The sequence below is a fragment of the Taudactylus pleione genome, unplaced genomic scaffold (assembly GCF_031769625.1).
Source record: "Taudactylus pleione unplaced genomic scaffold, aTauple2 ptg000520l, whole genome shotgun sequence".
Lineage (NCBI taxonomy): Eukaryota > Metazoa > Chordata > Amphibia > Anura > Myobatrachidae > Taudactylus > Taudactylus pleione.
Genome location: NW_028284922.1, coordinates 4,781,864 through 4,805,711, shown reverse-complemented (window position 1 = coordinate 4,805,711; position 23,848 = coordinate 4,781,864). Strand labels below are relative to the sequence as shown.

Sequence of the window (23,848 nt, the reverse complement as noted above, 5' to 3'; positions counted from 1 at the left end):
GATGTGGGTTTAGCAGAAATACTAAACACACACAAGTTAGTCTACAAAAATAAAAAATTGAAGCAGAGGAAATTTCACTTTTTGGAATGACCAAGTCAAAGTCCAGACCAAGATCCATCCGAAATAGTGTTTGCACCTGATGTGTTAATGGAGAAACCATAAATATTCATATTGAGGTCAGCATGTGACCAGTCCAAGAAGATCCAAAATAGTCTCAAAAGTGAAGGTGTTAAAACTTAAAAGGTGATATGATGGAAAAAGTAGCCGGCTCAGACTGTCTAAGGTTATCTGGCAAGAACAAACGTACTCTTCTGCAGCTAGCTAGTTGTACAGATGGCCTGACACAAGTCTAAGCTCTGTGAAAACTGAATGAATAAATTCATAACAACAACAGAAAATGTATGTGCCATTGTTTAGCCTGTAACCCAGTGTTTTCCAACCACGGTCCTCAAGGCACACTAACAGTCCTGGTTCTAATTATATCCATGGTTGAGCACAGATGGTTAAAACATAATAACTGAGATACTAATTAAGACACCTGTGTTCAAGTATGGCATCCTTAAAATCTGGACTGTTAGTGTGCCTTGAGGACCGTGGTTGTGCTGTAACCTATAGAAAATTATTACCAGTCAGTAATTTTGTTATGATGAAATTAAATTACTTTGGACCGACCTATAAAAGGTTATTTAGCTCCCGGTGAATTACATTATTACGATTGCAAACCAAAGGGTATAAAAACTAGACTTTCATGACACTTCTATGATCTAAAAGCTGAAAAAAAAGAAATAAAACATTAGAAATAATACATTAGTATATATGAACACCTTTGGGAGAAACAAATAATAAAGAAATGCCTAATTGCTGTATACGTACACAGTTAAAAGTTTCCTATAACCAGTAAGATCTCTTATTTTTTTTTCCAAGTATTCAAAATATTATTTAAATGGAAAACAGAATATTGAAATGATTATTACAACAAATAATATTCATATTACCATGCTGCACTGCAGTTGGAGAGCTGGAGAAATGGGAATCTAAATTGCAGTGTAAAAATAAAGCTGTCCAACATTTGTGGGCTACATGCAAAAGCAGCCAGTATATACCCCACATGCAAAGAAAAATGTACTGTATGTATTTGCACCCCTTGCATTGCAACATGGTTTGTCCAAGTACACAGTTACTTGCTTCATCTTACTCTATTCCCAAATCTGAATCAGGCCCTAAAACAGGTTTACACAATTATACATGCATAGGGGCTGTTCCAATTACAGCTGATATTCGGCTGCGCACATCCCCGCCAATTACGGCAGGCTCAACATTACTATTTTTCCTGCGCACTTCTGGGGGATGTGAGGAAAAACTAGCAATGTTGCAGTATGCGTTTAATGAATACACATATTACAATGGCGTGTCTTTATTAGTGTGCTGTTGTTCCCACACATTGGGATTGTATGCAAAAATGTTAGAGAAGTAATTATAAAGGAGAATAAAGAAAGGAAGAAATGGTGATAAAAACAGGTGAAAGTTTTCCTTTATAGGTGTGTGTGTGTGTGTGTGTGTGTGTGTGTGCGTGCGTGCGTGTTTTTGTTCCAGTATTAACAGTACTAAGGTCAGCACAGATGGTGTAATGGTTAGCATTACTGCCTCACAGCACTGAAGTCATGGGTTCGATACCCACTATGGCCCTAACTGTGTGGAGTTTGTATATTCTCCCTGTGCTTGCGTGGGTTTTCCTCCAGGTGCTCCGGTTTCTTCCCACACTCCAAAAATATACTGGTAGGTTAATAGACTCCTAACAAAATTACCCCTAGTGTGTATGTGTGTGAGCATGTGATAGGGAATACAGATTGCAAGCTCCACTGGGGCAGGGACTGCTGTGAATGGCCAAATATTCTCTGTAAAGCGCTGCAGAATATGTGTGCGCTATATAGATAAGTGGTAATAATAATAAATAAGGTCAGAGGACCATCTTGTTATCAATTCTCCTCTCCTACTATTTCAGTATACCATTAGTTTTGAACTGGGCCAGAATGGAACCGCACGTAACCAATCACATTGTTTGAACGGTGACATCAGCAATGATTACATCAGATGATTGTTCTGGTCTTTTGTGAGTGTGATCTGTCCATTACTGAGAATACTATAAACAAGAGCAGGGCGGCATGAGGCAAGGGCAGAGTTATTTTGAATTAGAAAAAATACGGTCTAAAGGTGCGTACACACGGGTCGATTTTTGGACGACTGAACGATAACTATGTCATTATCGTTCAAAAAATCGTTCTGTTTCTGGGCCAAAACGATGAACAACTAGCAATGCGCGCTCCCGTTTGTACTTGGTACTTGCCGTTCATCGCCCGAACCTCCTATCCAACATGTCGATAATGTCAGGTTGAACATGTTCGGGGATGAGGGAGGGAGCCCGGCACTGAACAAAATCGTTATTTATTTAGTTCAGTGTTTGTGCTCAGTGCTGTTAACAACACGGAGCACACCCCTGCCGGGGGCACACAGGACGATTTTGTTCATGGAGCAAATCGTCCTGTGTGTATGCACCTTTAGATTTACCCAAACAATAAATAGCGACTTAGCATTACTTCGTGTGAGAAAATCGTGTATGCGAGTCTATCCATCTCCTACTATGAATAAGAATGAAAGGATGCGGCCATGGCAATGGAGAGGTACATTTAGAATACACGGCAACGGTACCAGAACTGCAGAGGGGGATGGAGCAGGACAGCGGGGGGGACTGAGACTAAGGTCGCTGACCCAGGTCCAAAATGCTTATATATATATATATATATCTATATATATCTATATATATATATATATATATATATATATATATTATACATTTTACCCGAAGAGACAATAATAAATGGAAGGCTAACAAATGTGAGCTAGAACCAGCAGACAGTCCTGTTCAGCGAATGGTACAATTGCATCACATTAGCACAGAGGGTGAATTACATCAAAGATATTCCAGCCAATCGGCACCTGCTCTGCTCAGGAGTAACTTCCCACCTGGTAAGTAGCTGCTCCCTGCCTGTGACACCAGCACTGTGTTTACAAAACCCGCACGTGTATAGCTAAACATATACTAGCTGTACTGTATTGTAAGGGTTGGCTTGCTGAAATCAGTCAAAAGTGAAATTACTTGCAGAGACATTGCTCAGTGATAAGTATGGAAAGGGCAGTGCACAAAGACATAAAACTGTGGGCCTAATTCAGACCCGCTCGCGAGCGCTGAGCGATCGCAAGCGGGTCGATGGTGCCCTAGTGCGCATGTGCACGACACAGAGCTCCGTCGTGCGCATGCGCGAGACCCGCATAGCGACAGCCAAGCTGTTGCTATGGGTCTCGCACCAAAGGGGGCGTGCTGTCAATGGTGAGTGACAGCACGCCCCCTTTGGTGGGCGTGCCGGGGGCGTTGCTGCCCAGACGGAGGCATTCCCATGGGAACGCCTACCGTCTGGGGCCAGCCCCACTGACATCACTAGTGATGTCAGTGGGAGTGCGTTTGGCTCTGATAGAGCCAAAAGCACTCCTGGGCTTGCGGCAGCGGGACCCTACTGCAGGGTCTCGTCGCAAGCCCGATGGTCGCGATGGTCTTGACCATCGCGACCATCTTTTTGGCTGCTCGCATAAGCTGTGGGTGGTCACCCACAGCTATGCGAGCGGCCAGGAGGCCGCTCCATTTTTAGGTAGGAGGGCCCTGATTCAGAGCGAGCGCTCTGGTCAGAGCATCCAGTGTTTGAGCGATTATCTTGAAACTGTTTTGGAATGGATATGTTCTGATTATAGATTAGTCCATTGAAGTAGAAGGGAATATATTTTTCTGTATGAGTTTTCTGGCCCATATCAGCAGAACTGTAGTTATGGGCTGCAGGCAAGGAGATGTCCTTTGTGAAGAAGGAAGTACAGGTCTCCCATCTTTTACTTCTTAAGAAAATCTGCAAGGAAGAGCAAAACCTAGCAGCAATTTATCTATATAAAGCATATGAGAACATTTCACGTTTAGTTCCTATTTATTTTTCATGAACCAACCACAAGGCACCAGCCTACGTATGTTCATGTTGTTGACATCTCACCCAACACTGGGCCCCGTGCGATCCCAATCATCTGCTTAAAACTTTCCATCCTCCTCGTATTTCCAATCCCTCCAACTTTATCCACGACTCCACAATTCACCCTTCCCTTTATCTCTACACCTCGGAACACAAGATCTGATTGTAACAAACTTGCATCCATCTTTTAATTTCAACATCCCTCAACCTCCTCGTCATTACAGAGCCCTGGCTTACCTTGTCTGACCCTACATAGTCTGCAGCGCTCTCCTATGGACCTGCCTACTCACATACTAGGGGATTTAAAACATTTACAATCGCACTGTCTCTGGGCCTGATTCAGGGATGGACGGTGTTGCACAAGTGCATTTAAGTGGCTGTGCAATACGTACACCCAATATCCTCATGCAGCAGGAGGCGTCTGTGGGATAAAGACGCCTCCTGTTAGCATCTGCGATCAAGGATGCAGCCTTGGATGGTCTCGATGGCCGCTGTAATCGTCCACATCTGAGTGAGCTGAAGCGTACTCGGAATGGGCAACGCCCCTGCTCAGCCATGGTCAGGTGGTCTGCATTGGAAGCCGCAGATCCTGGCCCTCCCAGAAAATGGGAAACGCAGGCCAACCACACTCCCGCCCCTCACTCAAACGGCTGCAGCATGTCAATTGTGCTATGGCTTGGAGACACAGCACGCGAGGACTGATACCCTCTGCAAATGCGCAGTACACGAGTCCTGCCCGTTAGCAGACCCCCCCAACAATCGGAGATGTACGCAAAGCATCGGCTTTACACACATCTCTGAATCAGGCCCTCCTGCAACCAAACTTCTGTCACTTACATCCTCCACTTATCTCACCCAGTGCAGTACAAACTGTTTTCTGCAACTTCTGCTCCATCTGTAGTTTCTCAACTGGGCCTTCCAATTCCCCATCCACAACCCCCTGTTTTAGCCTCACAATGCCTCATGTTCCTCCCTGCACCCAAATCCACACTTATACCGCAACACCCAGATACGCTAGACCAGTTCCAATTCTCAGTTTCACTTAAACTACTCTCTCCTATAACCCCTGTCCTGATCTAACCAGGTTTTATATCCACAATGAAATACTTATTTCAGCACAAAAACAATGCAGTTCAAGCTAGCACGTATTGTCTGACTATTCAAACCTCAACAATGTCATACTAAACAGACCGGCTACCTGGAAAAGTGCTCCTACAGTGTTGAGCGTCAATTCCTTCCACTATAAATTCATCCTTTCATTTTACAAAACTGACAATTAACTTGCCAAGCAAACAAACTTCTCTAATATTCACTCAGTCTCTAAATTGCTCATTGGGTCTCTAGTACCACCTCTATTCTGATGACTCCCAAATACAGTATAACCTCTCCTATTCTGTATTATGTCCTGTCTAATCACTCACTCCCACCTACAAGACTTCTCCCATGCAGCCACCCACTTATGGAATTCCCTGCCACACCAGGTCATACTCTCTCACAGCCTTCAAATGTTTAAACACTCTCTAAAAATCCATCTTACTATACACCCACTTGTATTACTCACACTAATTCACCCTCGTAACAATGCCAATCTTCATTCTGACCTTCACTCGCTCCTCTTGTTATAGCTGTGCTCTCATCCAACTAGAACGTATGCTGTCTGACGAGCAGGGCCTACTCTACCATTTTTTGTCAGCTTTACATTTATTTGGTCTACCGTGCATGTCCCGTTGTCCCCACTGACCGATGCAGCAGAGGAATGAGGCACCTTAAAAATAAATGCTAACATTTGAAAGGGTACATCTACAATACAATATGTACATTACTACTATGAATATACCCCGGTTATAAGCGAATATAAAATATCTCCTGAATTATTATCCTGACTGTATTTGTGTATATAACTTGTAAATAGACAGTCTCGTTCTGGAAAAACCTTTCTATTTAAGCCTGGAGTATATAGTAGTACTTTATTGTACCGCAAATTGGCACAAAAAAAAAAAAATGTTCCCCACCCCTGACATAGGGCAACATATCAATGGCAATTGTTTTATTTGTGATTGACTATAAAGAAGTATAATCTAAGTTGAAGACTTCAGACAACTTGTACCACAAAAAAGAAACCTTTATGCGCATATAGGGTATGGTTGCATATATAAGTTTTATGTTGATTGGCCCAGACCCCTCCTGAACAGAACCAAATACAGTCCATATAGACATCATAAGTACTGAAGGGGTGTCCCCTTGGGGAGTGGCAAGAAACACCAATTTGCTGTTTCTAGGATCTGAGCCGCTTATGGTCCTCTATATTGTGTTTTTATATGTTAAAAGGAAGTTGGTGTAGTCCTATAGAGGAGCAAGCTGCCGTATCAGATCAAACTGAACGCAAGGATTAAAGTCTATTCAGTTTTCATTATAATTTTATTTGGTGCCCACCTCCCTCCCTATCCCACCCACCCCCACTCCAACTTACCTGTTGCTGAGCACATAGGCACCTGAAGCAGAGCAGCAGGAGGAAAGCACTGGAGAAGCGGCCGCAGATGGTCAGGGGCTGTGCTTTATAGCAATAGGCTGCACAACCCAGGCACTGCACGGAGGAGATAGGGGCCGTGCAGCCTATTGCTACATAGCACAGCCCCTGACCATCCACGGCCGCCACTCCACTGGTGCCTTTCAATATTTGAGGGGGGCGATCCGCCCCCCCTTCCTGTTCCGAAGCCTATGTACACAAACATATATGAAACCAGAGAAAGCCAATGTTTCAAATATGACTGTGAAAGACGTCATTTATTACATGTTTAAATACAAATCCTTTAGGGAACAAGGCATTCAGTATATGTCAAAAAATACATAAAAAGTTTTTTTTTGTTTTGGTTTTCTTAGAAAAATATTTAAAAAATAATAATAAAAAAATCACGCGTAAATAAAAAGTCTTTTTCAAATAAACAAAGTCACTAGAAGTTAGATCAGATTTCTTCCTTCATAGTTAGTGTTCTCCCAAAAAAGTACAGGTAAAAAAAGAAACAAGTCTGTAAACAATTGTAATCAACCAGTCTTTGAAGGAATGTAATCATCCCATTCATGTGAGTCCATCATGGAAGTACTACACAGTAGTTTCATGTTTCCATAGCCCAGTCCTAACATTTCCATTATTATCTGCATTTATAGGTGGGTCCTCATCCACTTCATCTTTAGCTGGTTCATTTTCTACAGCTAAATTAAGGCCATATGATTTTTGATGGCTTTCAAGTTCCACTGCAATGGGTTCTCTCAAAATGTCTTTCTTGTGGTTACTTGTTGTTGTCTTTTCAATATTTCTGCTGTACCTGGGTAGAGTGCTCCCAGCATCGCTACTGTCTTGGTGGCACTGGTTAAAATGGCGTTCCCGGTACGCCAAGTAAGCTCGGCGACTGCGGGAGTGACCTTCAGAATAACTTTGCCGGCTTTTTGGCATTGCGTTTTGCGTACTACCATCAACACTTGTGGGTACATCGTACGCATATTCTCGAAGAACAGTAAGCCTGCTTGAACGATGGCCTTTACTTCTGTTTTTGTGATGCCTGGACGGATGACCATTAGGACGGTACTGAACCTCCACTGGGGCAACGTGCATTTTTATGTCATTGTCCACGGAATGTTCTGTCAAGCTATTGTCGAGCTGGGGCACAGTGTTGATAGGTAAGGGGTTTGTGTTGCACTGAGCTGCAGCTGCTTGCAGATTGGTCAGCTTGCAGCCCTGTGAGGAATTTTTGACACTGGGTGCACTTTTATTTGTGCATGAAGATTCAGCGCTGCTGTTGGTGCACTTGGCGGCATCACCATTGGTTCCAGTAGAGTTGGATGGTGGAACATTGACTTGCACAGAATATGTACTTCTACCTGGACAGAAAGTACTGATTAAGGCCCGTCTCACATCCTCTCTGTTCATACAGTGGTGTACAACTAAAAAGGCACCAAGGCTTAGACATGTGACCCCAAAGAAGCAGCTGAAGACCAAGTCCATTGGATAATACAAAGAAACTGCCAATGCACCAAATATCCAAAGGGAAACATATAGGAACAAAGTGAGGCTGGCACCGAGGAGCTGTGCTTGGAACGTCTGCTCATTCTCCAAAGCCGATGTTGATACCAATGACACAGAAAGCGAATCTTGCTGGTTCCCCTCCCCGTTCTCGCTGGCCGCTAGGCGTTGCTGTTCCTCAGTTTGCTCTTTCAGTTCAAACACTCGGTCAGGATGTCGCTTCAGCTGAATTAATATACTGAGAAAGTACATGCAATTTATAAAGACTATGAAACTTGCTGGTCCATAGAAGGCTCCAAGGCTCGGTTCCCAAGCCATCCAGCAACTGAAAGTAATAAAGTAACAACATTAGAATTCCGCGGAGCAAGCACTACCAAATAGCTATGGGCTGGTTATTGTACACTTACTATGGCGCATTAGGCTGGCTTCCGTAGTTTTTAATGTTTGCAGCTGCTGTTATTCCACATACAATAACAGGAATGCCACCTCCAATAAGGTAAAATCTTAAGAAAAAAGACAAAAAGTGAATTAAACTAAAAAGGAAACAGAATAATTAATACAATAAACCAGTGGTTCTCAAACTCTGTCCTCAGGACCCCACAGAGTTCACGTTTTCCAGGTCACCCAGCAGGTACACAGGTGCATTCATTACTCACTGACACATTTTTAAAGATTCACAGGTAGAACTAATTATTTCACTTGTGATTCTGTGAGGAGACGTGGAAAACATGCACTGTTTGGGGTCCTGAGGACAGAGTTTGAGAACCTGTGCAATAAACCTTAACTAAACATGGTCTCGCTTAAAACACTATTCATAGAAACACTTCCTCTACGGCTTCCTATTTCTGTTGAATTGCTGACTTATTTGGCGTCAGAGGAACTTCCTTTAAGCAAACACGGCCATTTCATTCATCACTTTCACACACATACTGTACAATGTGAAAGGTATTTTTACTGGACAGACGCCAAGTGTCAAACTTTCAAGCAAAACGTAATGTGAGCAGTAGGGCGTCTGCTGCCCCCTTGTGGAAAACTGAGATTTTTCTCAGTCCCCCCTAGAATATTTTAAAGACATACAGATACATTCACAGTACGCTGGAACACTTGGTTTGAACCTTCAGCAATATCTGTGTTGGTTGCTTAGTCCACATGTCATCAGGCTATGGTAAGTTTAGGATCATTATGGCTCTTTGTTGGTGCATTCAATTTTGTTATGATACAAACCTGAGCATTGGTCTAGGTGGGGGAGGCAGCTCGTCTGGATCCTGGCAACGCTTTCCTTTTTTGGTTATTTGCTTGTATATGTTTCGGGCTGTGACTCCCACCCACAGCACTGTAGCCAATGTAGCGTAATGAAGGAGAATCCCAATCTGCAAGATAAAGCACGAGGTTTGTACATGACCAGAACAAATGCCTACTCCAACCCACTGTATGAGGGTGACCTGGACTGTAGCCTTGATATTCCCATTGGCAACAACAATAAAATATCATGCTGATGAGACAATGTGACAGCTCCCACTTACGATACGGATTTGGCCTGGGTCTTCTATGAAATATACTACTGTGCCTTAGCTATATTTTTAGTGTAGAGCTAGGTAAAATAAAAGTTCCCTCGTTCAATGTCTTAAGTTGCACTGTGGCATCTAATAAACACAGATTATTCAAAAAGAAATTATTCCCTCATATCTGGAACATCAAACAAGTGTAAGTGCTCACAGTTATTCCGAGTGCAAACTGTAACTGATTCTTTTCACTGTGGATGGAACACTTTAATATTACCTATGCAGGCTGGCATTTGGGGTGTTTGCCACTAAAGTGTGATGAAGACTAATGCACACAAGACTAGTATTAACCTCTCTCACCTCTGTTATTTACTTGTCAGACAGATGTTCCTATCAAGAGTGTCAAACCTCAGGGAGAGCGTTCCTACATGTGACCAATTTACCAAAAAGGATGACAGAACAGGAATGGGGACAAAGTGTACTTTCTCCCTTCGGTGTTCCATCACCTGGACAGCTTTGGTAAGCTGTCCAGGTGCCGTGTTCCTGTTGTTCAGTAACCTCTATGAAAATATTTTTCTCTCCTCCTGTCAATCGTTCAAAGAAAATAAACAGAGGAATAACGGAACATAGAACAAGGAGATTAGAGCTGCCCGTGTGCACTCGCACTCTAAAATTCCATATACTCACCGCCTGACAAACACTGGCATTTCTCGTCTGAGTTATGCCTCCAACATACACCGCACAGGTCAGGAAGATGTGAAGGCTGAGGTTGACCAGCATGTGCCAGCTTTTAAGGCTAACCCGTATCACGCTGAAAAGAACAGAAACAGTCAGTTCGACTACAGTTATTACACATATTATATTAATGAAGAGACATTTAAGGGCCAACAATACATAATCAGAAGCACAGTGCTATTAAGATTTTTTTTTCTAATCAAACCTGCTAACAAAGGAACAGTGGAGGTGTTGCCCACAGCAACCAATCAGACTGTAGCTATCATTTTCCAGACTTTACTGGATAAATGACAGCTAGAATATGATTGGTCGCACCACACCCATTTCTCCTTTTTAGAAGGTCAAATCCAGAAGTAAATATTATCTTCCGAACATATTTACCAATAATTATTAGCATTAGGGCGCAACATATGTGATATCGGACAAATTGTCTGACACCGCTGTCAGTATAAAAGTGTGTGCCCAGCTTCAGGAAAACCCCTTGTCCCAAATATTTTGGATAACAGACACTGTACCTGTATATGAAAAATATAAGTAGTAACATAACGAACATTAAAGCTCTTTAATATAATCTATGAGCTGCTAATAAATATGAACCGCAGTGCGCATAGAAACAAAGACTTCTCCTTCCCCCACAGCTTATCTCACATATGTTTGATACCAATGAGCCTATGGGTGAGTTGCATGCATTTGTAAATATTACATGAAGCACAGTGGTCCCTTTATTTACTAAGGATTAGGAGCTGATCAATCTCATACCTGTGATAGTACAAATAAATGACAATGAACAGCAGTAAGCAGAGGAGTAACATCACAGCAGCAGCATAAACCACAGGATGCAGCAGGGTCACAGGATGGGTGTAGATCTCTGTCCCAGTCAGATCCTTTAAAGCAATGAGAACATTATGAAGACAAGTAGCAATGGAAAACATTCTCAGCAAACAATGAGGAGGATCAGCAGAATAAGGACTCCCTGTGTAATTCACTGAGCAATAATAGAAACACTTTTTTTGTTCCATTAAAGGTCAATTACACGTAAAATGAAAACTTTAGTTTTCAGCTAAATCAGAATTATATTTTTAAATACAGTAATTGGCATAGACGCCTGAGAATAATAAAACACGATGTGTGTGTGTGTGCGCTGACTACAGCTGTACAGTCCTATGAATAACTAGTTTTCATTTGGAATATTAACGAGTTGTCTTTAAATTTATGACTGACGTCCCATGTAGCAAACACAAGCTCTGTAAGAACAGTATGGACTAACATTGGACTTGTGCTTAAGCTGTGAGATAGATGACGCATCTGGCGGAGGACCACCCATCCCCCTCCCATGGGAATTGAGAGGGAGAGGGGTACAATGAGAACACCCCTTTATTCAACTACATTAAATATTTTTATGAAATGTGTTACTAGTTTCAATTCCATGATTGTTCCCCATTAAGAATATGCTGTTAGAAATGTGTGAAACTGTCAGGCAATCTGGCCTGGTCCCTGTAGCTCTATGATCATACCATTAATAAAGCATAGTTGCTGAGAGTGTAGCACTGAATAGTAGTGATGTTTTCATCCGATGAGATAATGGTGCAGCCCTCAGATGTCCATCCTCCTTGTCCGTTAAGAAGATCAAAATCCCACTGGGCTGCCACAGGGTCCTTTCCGTGAGCAATGCGACGCAGAGTGATGTTAATAGGAACGTTGGGAATGTTTTTGTTTGGACCATCTAAAATAAACACAGGATAGATTGAGAAATGGCAATTCGTTTCCATTAAATGCATAGCAATAGATTATATACAATACGTGCCCCAATTGGATAGACACAGACGATCGGTACTTGTGCCAAAAGACCGGATACCCTCGAGTATAACTGGTGCAGCTGGACAATGGCAATGCACACGGTTAGCTAGCAATCACTGTACAACTGAATTCTCTTACAGTTAAAATTGACATAGGAATATTCATTATCAGAAGGCAATCAGAATACATAGCCTGTGTGTGCCCATACAGACTGCAATTTGTAGCCAATTAAATCAAATTTCACAACCACTCATTCCACTGTCTCCCTGCACAGTACACAAAAAGTTGATTTTTCTACCCCTCATGCAGCAGAAGACCCATGTCATAAATGTTCCCCTTTCTACGCCTCTCTAAAACCAGTTTAATGGTTACCCTCTTTCTTTGCATTCAGGACAGATATGTGCCATGAAACAGTTTCCTTAAGTACATGTGTACTATTAATTTGAATGGCATAACTACACAATGCGTGTGACATCCAACATTACAATAAAGTAAACAAAAACAAAAATTCACCACCAAAAAGTTTCAATAAACACACTGCACGACCTGCTAGTGCCAAAGAATCATTTTCAGCAAATGGGATTAACAAGTTCACCAGTAAATGCGAGACTTGTGCTAGTGTCGAGTTGTAAATAAAACAATCAGGATCCAATTTATCTGGGATAAGCGGACCACAGATGCCTTTGTCTGTTTCCATTAACTCAAGTGTGTTATAAAACAGCTCCATACAAACCAAGTTTGGCAAGGATGACAGGTGTAACCACAGAGAGTTTCTTCCCATCTACGAGGTTTGTGGAGTTTCCTGTGGCAGGGAAAAGCTTTCCATTCCTAAATGCGATTAGCTGAAGCTTGTATACAGACTCCTCGACAGCTCTCCTCTCGCGCTTCTCTTTGGGTACAAACAGTGCAGACGGCAGCTGGATTGAAGCCTCCACAACAGTGTTCTGACAATACACAAGAAAAAGCCAAAAACGGTTATACTATCTGTAGGACATACTCCTCTACAAGTGTCCAGCAGCTTAGGTGATCAGCAGACATGATTGCTTGATATCACAGAAGTCAGACAAATCACAGCACAGTAGTTAAATGCAAGGCTATGGGGTCAATCCAATTACAAGCGATGTACTCGCGGGTGCGAGTCATCGCGACAACAGGTGCACTTGATGGCAGCCCGAATTCCGTAGGGTTCCGTGTTAAATTATGCGAAATCGTGCTCGGAGTGAGCCGCGAGATGCCGTGCTGTTGCCAGCGTTTTAAAGCCATGGCAACAGCAACTCGCACCCTTCGCAAGCAATTGGATTGACTCCTATATGTGTAGTGAAAAACAATAAGAATAAAAATAAATAAAAAAAACACAGTAAAATAAGAGTTATGGTAGACTTACCTTTGTTAACTATTTCTTCAAGGTCCATAGGGTCCACAGGAACTACCTTGGGGTATGTGGTTGGAGGGATCCAGGCACCAAACAGTCAAAGCTTTAGCTCCCAGAATGCACTGGTCCTCCTCAATAAAAACCCCGCCCACAGCCACAGGCATTCAGTTTGTAAACAAGCGTAAATGGCAGGAGAAGGAAAGTGAAGAAGGAAGTACAAATTACACTAGAAACACTCTCACAAAGATGAGGGAATCAGTGACAAGAAGGAACAGATCCCAACTGAGGCCAGGTGCGTCAGGGTGGGTGCCCTGTAGACCCTATGGACCTCAAAGAAAAAGAGTCAACAGAGGTAAGTCTACCATAACTCTTATTTTCTTCTTCAGGTTCCATAGGGTCCACAGGAACTACCTTGGGGATGTCCTAAAGCAGCTCGCTTAAGGGCGGGGACGCTCCTGAGAATCCACCGACCATAGGAAACATCCTGGGAGGCAAAAGTATCAAATGCATAAAGTTTAATGAAAGTGTGGACAGAAGACCAAGTGGCCGCCTTGCACAACTGTTCCACAGAGGAGCCATGCCTAAACACTCAGGATGGTCCCACAGACCGAGTCGAATGTGCTGTCAACGTGTCAGGGACAGAGAGATCAGCCTGTGTAATAAACCTGAGATATAGTCATACGCAGCCACCAAGCCAGAGTCTGCTTGTTAGCTGGCCAACCTCGCGTGTGAAAACCATATAACACAAAAGGCGTATCTGATTTCCTGAAGTAGTTGGTACTATCCACGTAGATACGAAGGGCCCGATCCACATCCAGGGAAGCTTCATCTACAGAACGGTCATAAGACTGAAAGGCTGGAACTACAATCTCTTTATTCACATGAAAACGGGATACCACCTTCGGAAGGTAACCCGCCCGTGTACGGAGGACAGCTTTATTCTAGTGAAAAATCAAAAATGGGGAGCGACTTGAAAGCGCTGCCAAATCAGAAACCCTGCGAGCTGAGGAGATAGCGAGGAGAAACAGTGTCTTCTTGGCTGTCAACCATTTGAGGTTCACTGTGCCCAAGGGCTCAAAGGGATGAGCCTGCAGTGCCCTGAGAACCACGGATAAATCCCACTGGGCACCGGAGGGACAAAAAGAAGGTTGATGGTGGAGAAGACCCTGCAAAAATGTTCTAACATCCGGCAAGGGAGTAATTCTGCGCTGGAACCAAACTGACAATGCAGAAACCTGAACTCTCAAGGTAGCCATGCGAAGACTGAGGTCTAGTCCAGCCTGGAGAAAAGCAAGAACTTGGAGACCCTGAAAACCTTAGGGTCCTACTCTTTGTGGGAACACCACTGCAAAAAGGAATGCCAAACCCTGTGATAGATGCGGGCAGAGGAAAGCTTTCTTGCTCTGAGCATCGTCTGAATCACAGAAGTAGAAAAACTCTTGCTTTTAAGACGGAAGACTGAAGAGCCATGCCGTCAAAGCCAGACGACGTAGGTCCAGATGTAGGCAGGGACCCTGCCCTAACAAATCCGGCCGTAGAGGAAGTGGATTGTTTATGGATAGACATGTCAGACCAGTGAACCAATGTTGCCTGGGCCAAGCAGGAGCTATTAGTATCATCCTGCCGCCTTCTTGCTTGAATTTTCTGAACAGGAGGGAGATTGGAGGAAACGGGTATGCCAACCTGAAGTCCTACTTCACCACCAAAGCATCCATGAAGTGAAGTTGGCTGAGGAGTCTCTTGTCCTGGACCCGAACCTAGGAACCTTGTGGTTGTGACGTGATGCCATGAGGTCTACATCCGGTAGTCCCCACTTGTCCACCAGGAGCAGAAAGACGTCTGGGTGAAGAGCCCATTCTCCGGCTGGTATGTCCTAACGAGCCGACAGGCCTGCTGAACAGGATTTACATGAACCCATCACTGGAGCCTCAACCTCCGGTTTATCCTTAACCTTTGACATATGAATGTATAAAAGGTACAAGGTATAAACGCCATGCAATGTGAGTCTCCTCAAGTACCAGTATTTGTGAAGTACACAGAAAACCCCACACACCCTCTACAGAGGGATGAGGAAAAACACAGTGATAGTTATAACTGATCGTCAGAAATAAAAGGCAGTATCAAACAGCAGCTAGCACAAGTCACATACAATACATATGCAATTAAATCGCAATGGGCTCTGAATCAACTGACCAACACCCAAGGCTTGGTAGGATGTAGAGCACTATATACCTGACCCAGGGGAGAGGTATACATGGAGACTGAACCAAACCTTCTGAGAACAACAGCTTCAGCAGAGCACCAATGGTGGATGGTGAGCGTCTCATATACACGAGGCGGGTAGTGGGAGCAACCCAGACGCGGGAATCTTTCCCAGGATTTGCGTCTGAGTCAGGGGAGGAGCGGCCAGGGGAGAGCCTACCTCCCCTAGGCTGCATCAACCTGCCGGGTACGCTGGGATCGGCAGTAGACGCATCTACTGCCGATCCCCGACTGCCGATCCCCGGCGTCAGACAATAGGCTCTGGTGTTCTAGCGAGGATGTGGACTGTCCCGGGCTATCACTGCAGCAGCTTTAAAGTGCGTCTCCAGCGCCGGAAGCAAGGACTGCTCTGCGCGCTATTCCCTGTAAATGAGGAATCGCCTTACCTGACATCTCTGTCCGTCCGACTGCAGTCCAGGCCTCCATCGTCGCTGCTAGCCAAGCTCCGCTGTGACCCGCCAAAATCACTAGAGACGTTACTGGTGTTGCGGCACCGGCGGAGGTAGGAGGAGTCGCAGTGCATGCATCTGATTAGGACGCTCAGCACTGCTAACCCAGTAAAAGTAGAAAAAAAAAAAAACCTATAAATTTAAAGCTTGGGACTGCCTAAGCAGTCCCCTGTTCAAAAGGTGCGTCTGGATCTTGCTGAGCACCAAACTAAAAAAAATAATACATTGGGGGGGGGTATATATAGGGGGTTTGACTATCTGTTGCCTGGATCACTCCAACCACATACACTAAGGTAGTTCCTGTGGACCCTATGGAACCTGAAGAAGAAACATAAACAAACAATCTGGTGATGCCAAATTTCCTAGACACAGAGCCTTTCCAAAAGCCCTTTTATCTAATATAATATTAAAGTGTGTGTTAATGACAGGTCAGAAATGTTTTGCTGTGACATACATTGACACGGATATGGCATGATTGAGAAAAGTGCAACATGACATGACAATACCTTTAATGCCACCACACTGATGGTACTAGACAGATTGCACTTGAAGCTTAGTTGTTTATCCAGGTTCCCGTCAGGGTCTCTTCTCCCAAAGTCAGCTAATAGCGCACGATCGGACGCAGCCAGTTTCTGAAACACTGTACAGGTCATTCCACTGAAGAGCGCAGATTTTATCACATAGGCTTCCAGGGCAATGTTGGGGGAAAACTGAAGAAAATTAAACAAAAAGAATATATATTAAATTCTAGGTAAGAACTAAACAAAACTGGATTTGTAATTCCACACAAGAGATATTACTGATCTACAGAAGTTGCAGCAGAACCACACAATATCCGAGGGGCAACTTGCAATATTACTATGGCACTCACTGCCCCTAATTATAACTTTGTTCTAATTACTATCGTTACATGCAAGCGATTGTGATAAGTAACCTTTCTATGAAAAAAAAAATAATATCAAGGTTTTGCTGTATTGTGATATTATGATTACTATACAGTCTGAGGGTATCTGTTCTGACTTACTGTGGAGTATACTTGTGCGCCATTGGCCAGTCGATAGGTAGCAATACGCTGTAAACACTGCACTATACGTGTGCAAGCCTTCGCCTCTTTTTGTGCCATCCACAGGACTCGCTCGTCAGCCAGCATTATATTACTGGCTATGTCAACCATGACGTCACCAAGCTGCAATACAATAAAAGGTATATGCACCACATACAGATTGTTTATGTCACACACACAAGCCAGCGCTTACAAGTACATACATAATTTCTGGACTGTTTTACAAACACACACATAACCAACAGTGCTAAAGCTGCAAAAGAGCAGAAAAGTAAAAGAACTACAAGTCTAAGCTTATCCATCTCTATTCACTGCAATACTGTTACAGAGCGTTATAATGCTATTCTGTGCTGTTACAGAGCGACAAAATGCTATTCTGTGCTGTTACAGAGCGACATAATGCTATTCCGTTCTACTAGAGCGATATGTAACGCTATTCTGTGCTGTTACAGAGCCACGTAACGCTATTCTGTGCTGTTACAGAGCGACATAATGCTATTCTGTACTACTAGAACGATATGTAATGCTATTCTGTGCTGTTACAGAGCCACGTAACGCTATGTTGTGCTGTTACAGAGTGACGTAACGCTATGCTGTGCTGTTACAGAGCCACGTAACGCTATTCTGTGCTGTTACAGAGCGACATAATGCTATTCTGTACTACTAGAACGATATGTAACGCTATTCTGTGCTGTTACAGAGCCACGTAACGCTATGTTGTGCTGTTACAGAGTGACGTAACGCTATGCTGTGCTGTTACAGAGCCACGTAACGCTATTCTGTGCTGTTACAGAGCGACATAATGCTATTCTGTACTACTAGAACGATATGTAACGCTATTCTGTGCTGTTACAGAGCCACGTAACGCTATGCTGTGCTGTTACAGAGTGACGTAACGCTATGCTGTGCTGTTACAGAGCAACGGAACGCTATGCTGTGCTGTTACAGAGCAACGGAACGCTATGCTGTGCTGTTACAGAGCGACGGAACGCTATGCTGTGCTGTGCTTTGCTGTTACACCTCATTCCAATATATCTTAAAAAAACTATTTGTTACTGCTCAACACAACCCTAGAACTATAAATCCTACCTTAAGTAAATTATTCTTGTTGTTTATATGACACTAAAATGTTCACTTTCAGTAGATGAATAAATAATAAATGTATGTAAAATGACTGCTGTTACCTCTTTGTATTTCTCAGCAAAACGCCCAAATTTTTCAATCATTTCAGCCACAAAGATGACATCCATCTTGTCAGAGAAATTTGCAGCCTCCACTGTGTAGGCCAGAAGCTGCTTAGCTGTGGCCACAGCATTTGTCAGGTTAAGGGGCATCTAAGAACATAAAGAAGGTTCTGATGATGGAAAATGTAAATTAAATTATCAGAGCTTTGGACAGAATATAATGTACAAAAACCTAAGCAATGTATGCAGGCTCACTCATGCTTGATCTTAAAGCTACATTTGTAGTTGTTTTTCTAGCATTGCTTCTATATATATATATATATATATATTTATTTCTGTTCAAATTAGAGCAACCAAACATACAGTATGCTGCCAGGTTGACGAGTGTTCCGCCAGAAAGGAGATATTGGACAGGGCTTGGTACAAGTTCTCCCTTGATAGGTATTGCTTATTGGTTTGGGATACCTGATTAAACATGTATAGGACACGTGTCACATCATTTGCATACTGGCACCGCGAATAGTCTTCCTCTGCCCAAAATCCCCCTCGGTCACATCGTCGCCAGGCTCTTATGTCATCTTGTTGGTTGCCAGGGTAGATGCCACCGCCAGCAGAATAACGTGTACACAGCAGATAGGAAGTGATTCCTGCCAAAGTTCTTGGCCACCTATAGGGTTATTTAATTACAGCTCATTATTAGAATTCTGCCCAGCACACACTGCAAAGCATCATCTGACCACTGATCTTCGTAATAATGACAATAAAAGAACAGTTCTAGATAATATTATGCAAATCTACATAAGATCAGAAGACAGCTTAGGGTCAGGTAAGGAGCAATGTACAACACACACCACAGAGACGCACATAAATAAACTGCTATTTAAATGCCTAAATCACTATTATAAAAAGGAAACTCTGTTTCTCCTGAGATGAAATCTGGCAACCTTAGTTATCATCTAGTGGCTAGTCCAGTCTCAACTCCAGTCCTCAAGTACTGTACAGGTCATGTTTTCAAGATTTCGGTCTGTGGAAGCAGATGGGACAATTACTGACCAAGCAAAATAGATTAAAAGGTCCCCGCACATCTACGACGGATCGCCGCGATCGGACACGCCGATCTGCCGGTCGGAAATGCCGACCAGCGGCCATCGATGTTCCGAGATCCGTCGCAGGATCGGTGAAATTTTACATTTTAAATTTCACCGATGTGCCTATGGTTCTATTAAGGTGCATTAGATGTATAGTAACCATAAGAACCTGGTAGTGACAATGCGAATAACACAAAGGTGCTACATACAGTGACTGGTGCAGAGAGCAGAGGTGGTTAAAATACATGGATTCTTTTTTTTTTGTTTCCATATAACGTCCAGAGGAGCAAAATCTAAATAGGTGCAAGTTTAAATACCCCTTATGTTACACTTGTCATTAGCATGTGATAAGGTACTGCACTTTCAGCAAGCACTGCGTATGATCACGTCTGTGGAATTTTCCCTGATCACGTGAAATACTTGGTGAGACATGTGAGTGCATAAATGTGAAAGCAGCCAATGTAAAATAGCCCTACCAAACTCAAACACTTTATCTTACACCTTACCAACACATAGGATTGACAGACACAACTATGCAAGATCTTAAGAAAATGAAATGGGATTGAAGGGGCACATGTGGCATTGTTATGTAGAAGTCTGCCAGGTATTCGGTATAAAGTGGTATTTATCGGTGTTAATGTACCACATTTTCCTATGTGTAAACACTATAATGCATCATAAGCATACTAACCCTGATTTCTTTACAGATACTTATGTCCAGTTTACACAGGTTTAAAACAAGGCATGCTTTACTATTAGTGCATCACACCCTGCTTTCTGCCACCACCGATTTTGCATGCAGTCTGGTAAAATCCTGTGTACACTGACCATCCGCACCTACATAGGAACCAATGGTGCATTCATGGGGGAAGGTTGTGATTGATGCATGCATAATATGTGCCTTAGGGCCGTATTCCATTAGAAGCGATAAGCCGTTTTCCGCAAAAAAGTATCGCCGATCGCGGCTTTTCACATGGTCGGAACTTATCTCCAAATTCAATTCCAGACTGTTTTCGCCTACGCGGAAAGTCAATGCAATGTCATAGACGAAAAAGATTTGCTTAAGAATAGCAGGAGAAAAGGGGGGGAAACCACTCAGAACCCTTGGGACAGCCCCCCAAAGGACAACTTGTCAGAAAATCCTGGAAAACATAAAAACTAGTGAAACAGCCTTCTTAGGGGTCTGCAAGTATGGGTCAGGTGTTTTTAGGATTGCAGGTGCATGCAACAGGTGCGTTTTTCAAGTTTTTTTAAACTTCACTTTAGAGACTTTAAAAGATGCTAGCACCCATTTTCAAAGTATCCCAAATTGACAACACTACTTCTTTTCACCAAAAAACACTGCTTAATGCCATTCTTCACCACTTTTACATGGACGCTAATAACAAGGATTTTAAACAACTTCAGTACCCCAAATAGTTTTACTAGGGCCATTGGAACACTTCTGCATTGATCCCCAATGTTAGTGCGTCTGCATTCGCCGCTTGCCATTTTTGCGTGGTTATTAATTGAATAGGGCGAAAAGCGGGGGCGCGCACGATAAGTTTTCATGTCCAAAACATGCGAAGTAGGTGAAAAGTCAGATAGGCGGAACTTTTTCGCCAAGGCAAAATTAATTGATACGGCCCTTAGTCTGGTTAGAGATGGGTCGACAAATGAGGTCAGAACCAGTACCTTTTACTACATATGTGACTATTGTAAAATGTCACAGAATATTACACTTTATAAACAAAAATGAGCCGCAGCATACAAAATAAACTTTGCAGAAGAAAGAGGCGACAATGACGAGGACATAGTGCTTGGAAGAGAAAGCACTGCTGGGTGTTATTGCGCCAGGCCTCGCTCAATTAGATTGTGAAACTGCACCTTGGCAGCTGCTCACACCATAAGTAAGTAATCATGCTCTCACCTTCACCTTCTGACACATTTATAAGCATATCAATAGCAAACACTATGAGGCATACAATGCCGTACTGTACAAAGGACAGATTGATGTACTATTAGATTAAACTTCTATAAAACACTGTGGGAATATTTACTATGCATCTGATAGAAGGCTTATTCTGCTTTGTCGTTAAGCATACAGTATACAGACTATTAGTTATACCATGCAGACATTTAAGAAACACTAATCTGACATATAAGTAATATTTTAGTAGCAGCCTAAGGATATTGCACATTGCTTCAAAAGAGCTTGTAATAGGACTTTCTGCAAGATTCCTATTTTTACCTGGAAACCTAATTACATGTTATACAACTAATTTGAAGTACAAGGATCAATTTAGCTTATTGAGTTCCTGTGAATGTACAGTGGAAAAATCCTATACCGGTTAAAGTGAAAACCACATTATTACATTTATTAAAGAGTAAGCAAAGCAACTATTTGACATTGATATAAATCAAAGGCTGAAATAAAGAAACAAACTATGTGAAATATTTATACCTAAAGCAGCCTTCTCGGGTGTGGTATAAGAAATAAGACAGTAATTAGATAGACACCAGATGATAGACAGTCAATAGTTAGACACGTACAAAAGGTCGACAGGGACAAAAGTAAGACACACTAAAGTTCGACATGTAAGAAGGTCGACAGGTACAAAAAGTCGACAGAGTCAAAAGTTCGACATGAAAATGAGTGCAGCATGAGAATCCCAGCACAGGGCAACAAGGTCAATAAACTGAACAATTTCTAGGGTTAAAAAGAAATCTTAAGTGCAACAAATCCACTTACCTGAAGTCTCCTTTGTTGTTAATAACTCTGTCCATAGGGCAGTACTGTGCCGAACTCTCTAGTACTACAATATCCACAGTCCTGGTGTTATTACCACGCCTGCTCTGAACCCGGCAGCCCCAGTTCCCTGTCGATCCAGCTTGTATATTGGAAATGGTCAGGGCACTAGCAAAGAGAAGATTGAAAGAGGTAAAAAAACAAATGCATTAAATATAAATTAACACCTAGAATTCAGTAGAGAGATAATAAACAAGGGTCAGTATATATCTGGAAGGATGGAATCATATGATAATAAGACTTGGTTGGCTTCATTGCAACACTGAACAATTTATGTATTAAGCAGGTAAAGGCTTCTGCATCAGTGCATTCTAAGCCATACATTATCTGCATAGTTTATCCATAACATCTATTTATTTAGATACAAACTACAGCAAATCACTGTCAAGCAGGGGTTAAAGTGGGTCGGAACGGGGCGGAACTGCGTTCCATAATTTCTATTTGGAGAAAGAACCAGTTACGGCTCCTCCGGTCCACCTCAGCTCGGTGCCGCAGGGAGGCTACATTTGCCGGGCGCCCGCTGAGATTTTGTTACCAGCGGCCACACGGCTCTTTCCCCACAGTGACAGCGGCAGCCGGAGGCTGGAGTTCACTCATGAGCTCCAGCTCCCGCAGTGTGCACTATGGGAGAGACGTCATGACTTCTCTCCCATTGTTCCGAGGAGCAGCCTGTCAGATGGCCGCGGTCGCAGGGCATAAGGTATGTATTGATTTTTTTGTGGAAGCGGCACTACTAGAGAGGGCATTACTATTGGAGGCACTACTACAGGGAGCATTACTATTGGGGGCACTACTACAGGGGGCATTACTATTGAGGTCATTACATAAGGGGCACCACTACTGTGGGTATTGCATTAGGGGCACTACCACTGTGGGCATTGCATTAGGGGCACTACCACTGTGGGCATTGCATAAGGGGCACCAGTACTGTGGGCAATGCATAAGTGACACTAGTACAGTGGGCATTATGTGTATTGGGGGCACTACTACTGTGGGATTGTGTGTAAGGGGCACTACCATGGGCATTGTGTGTAAGGGGAACTACTGTGTGTCATAACATGAATAAGGGACACTACTACATGGTGTATTGTGAATCAGGGACACTATGTGTGGTGCAATGTGGATAAGATTGCGCTACTGTTTGGCTTAATTTGAATTGGGAATACTATTGTGTGACCACGCCCCTTTTCCAACACGCGCCATCCCTTTACTGAAAAAGCGCCGAAGGTGGGAGGGGGGGGGGGTAAATTTGAGTTCCACCATTTCTCTAGGACCACTTTAAGCACTGCTGTAGGCTGCTAATGCTACCAGAGACAATTATAAATAAATAGAGTACATATGAGCCAGGTAGTATGAGTGACAGAGGTGTCAGAGTACTCCTATTGCCATCAGGGGAAAGGGGACCTTTACTATACAAATGAGTGGTAAAGTTTTTTGTCATAAGTCAGGAGCTGTTGCAGAGATACTTGTATTGTACCAGTGTGTGCAGGCTTTATACTTGGCACTCGATTGATCTTGAGTAAATA

The 23,848-nt window shown here is 43.0% G+C and overlaps 1 protein-coding gene across 1 annotated transcript in view; it reads right to left on the bottom strand.

Annotated features, from left to right (window-relative positions):
- Nucleotides 1-6,840: 6,840 nt before the first annotated feature.
- ADGRA3 (adhesion G protein-coupled receptor A3) overlaps nt 6,841-23,848 on the bottom strand; it is a 62,151-nt gene continuing 45,143 nt past the window's right edge. Inside the window, exons 8-19 of the mRNA XM_088450617.1 lie at nt 22,266-22,430; nt 18,912-19,113; nt 18,447-18,596; nt 17,224-17,385; nt 16,706-16,909; nt 12,850-13,060; nt 11,834-12,042; nt 11,079-11,203; nt 10,272-10,395; nt 9,307-9,452; nt 8,490-8,585; nt 6,841-8,407 (exon numbers count right to left, since the gene is read on the bottom strand). Of these exons, the coding sequence (XP_088306743.1) occupies nt 7,165-8,407; nt 8,490-8,585; nt 9,307-9,452; nt 10,272-10,395; nt 11,079-11,203; nt 11,834-12,042; nt 12,850-13,060; nt 16,706-16,909; nt 17,224-17,385; nt 18,447-18,596; nt 18,912-19,113; nt 22,266-22,430 (3,037 nt within the window). The 3' untranslated portion in view covers nt 6,841-7,164. The remainder of the gene's footprint in view (nt 8,408-8,489; nt 8,586-9,306; nt 9,453-10,271; nt 10,396-11,078; nt 11,204-11,833; nt 12,043-12,849; nt 13,061-16,705; nt 16,910-17,223; nt 17,386-18,446; nt 18,597-18,911; nt 19,114-22,265; nt 22,431-23,848) is intronic.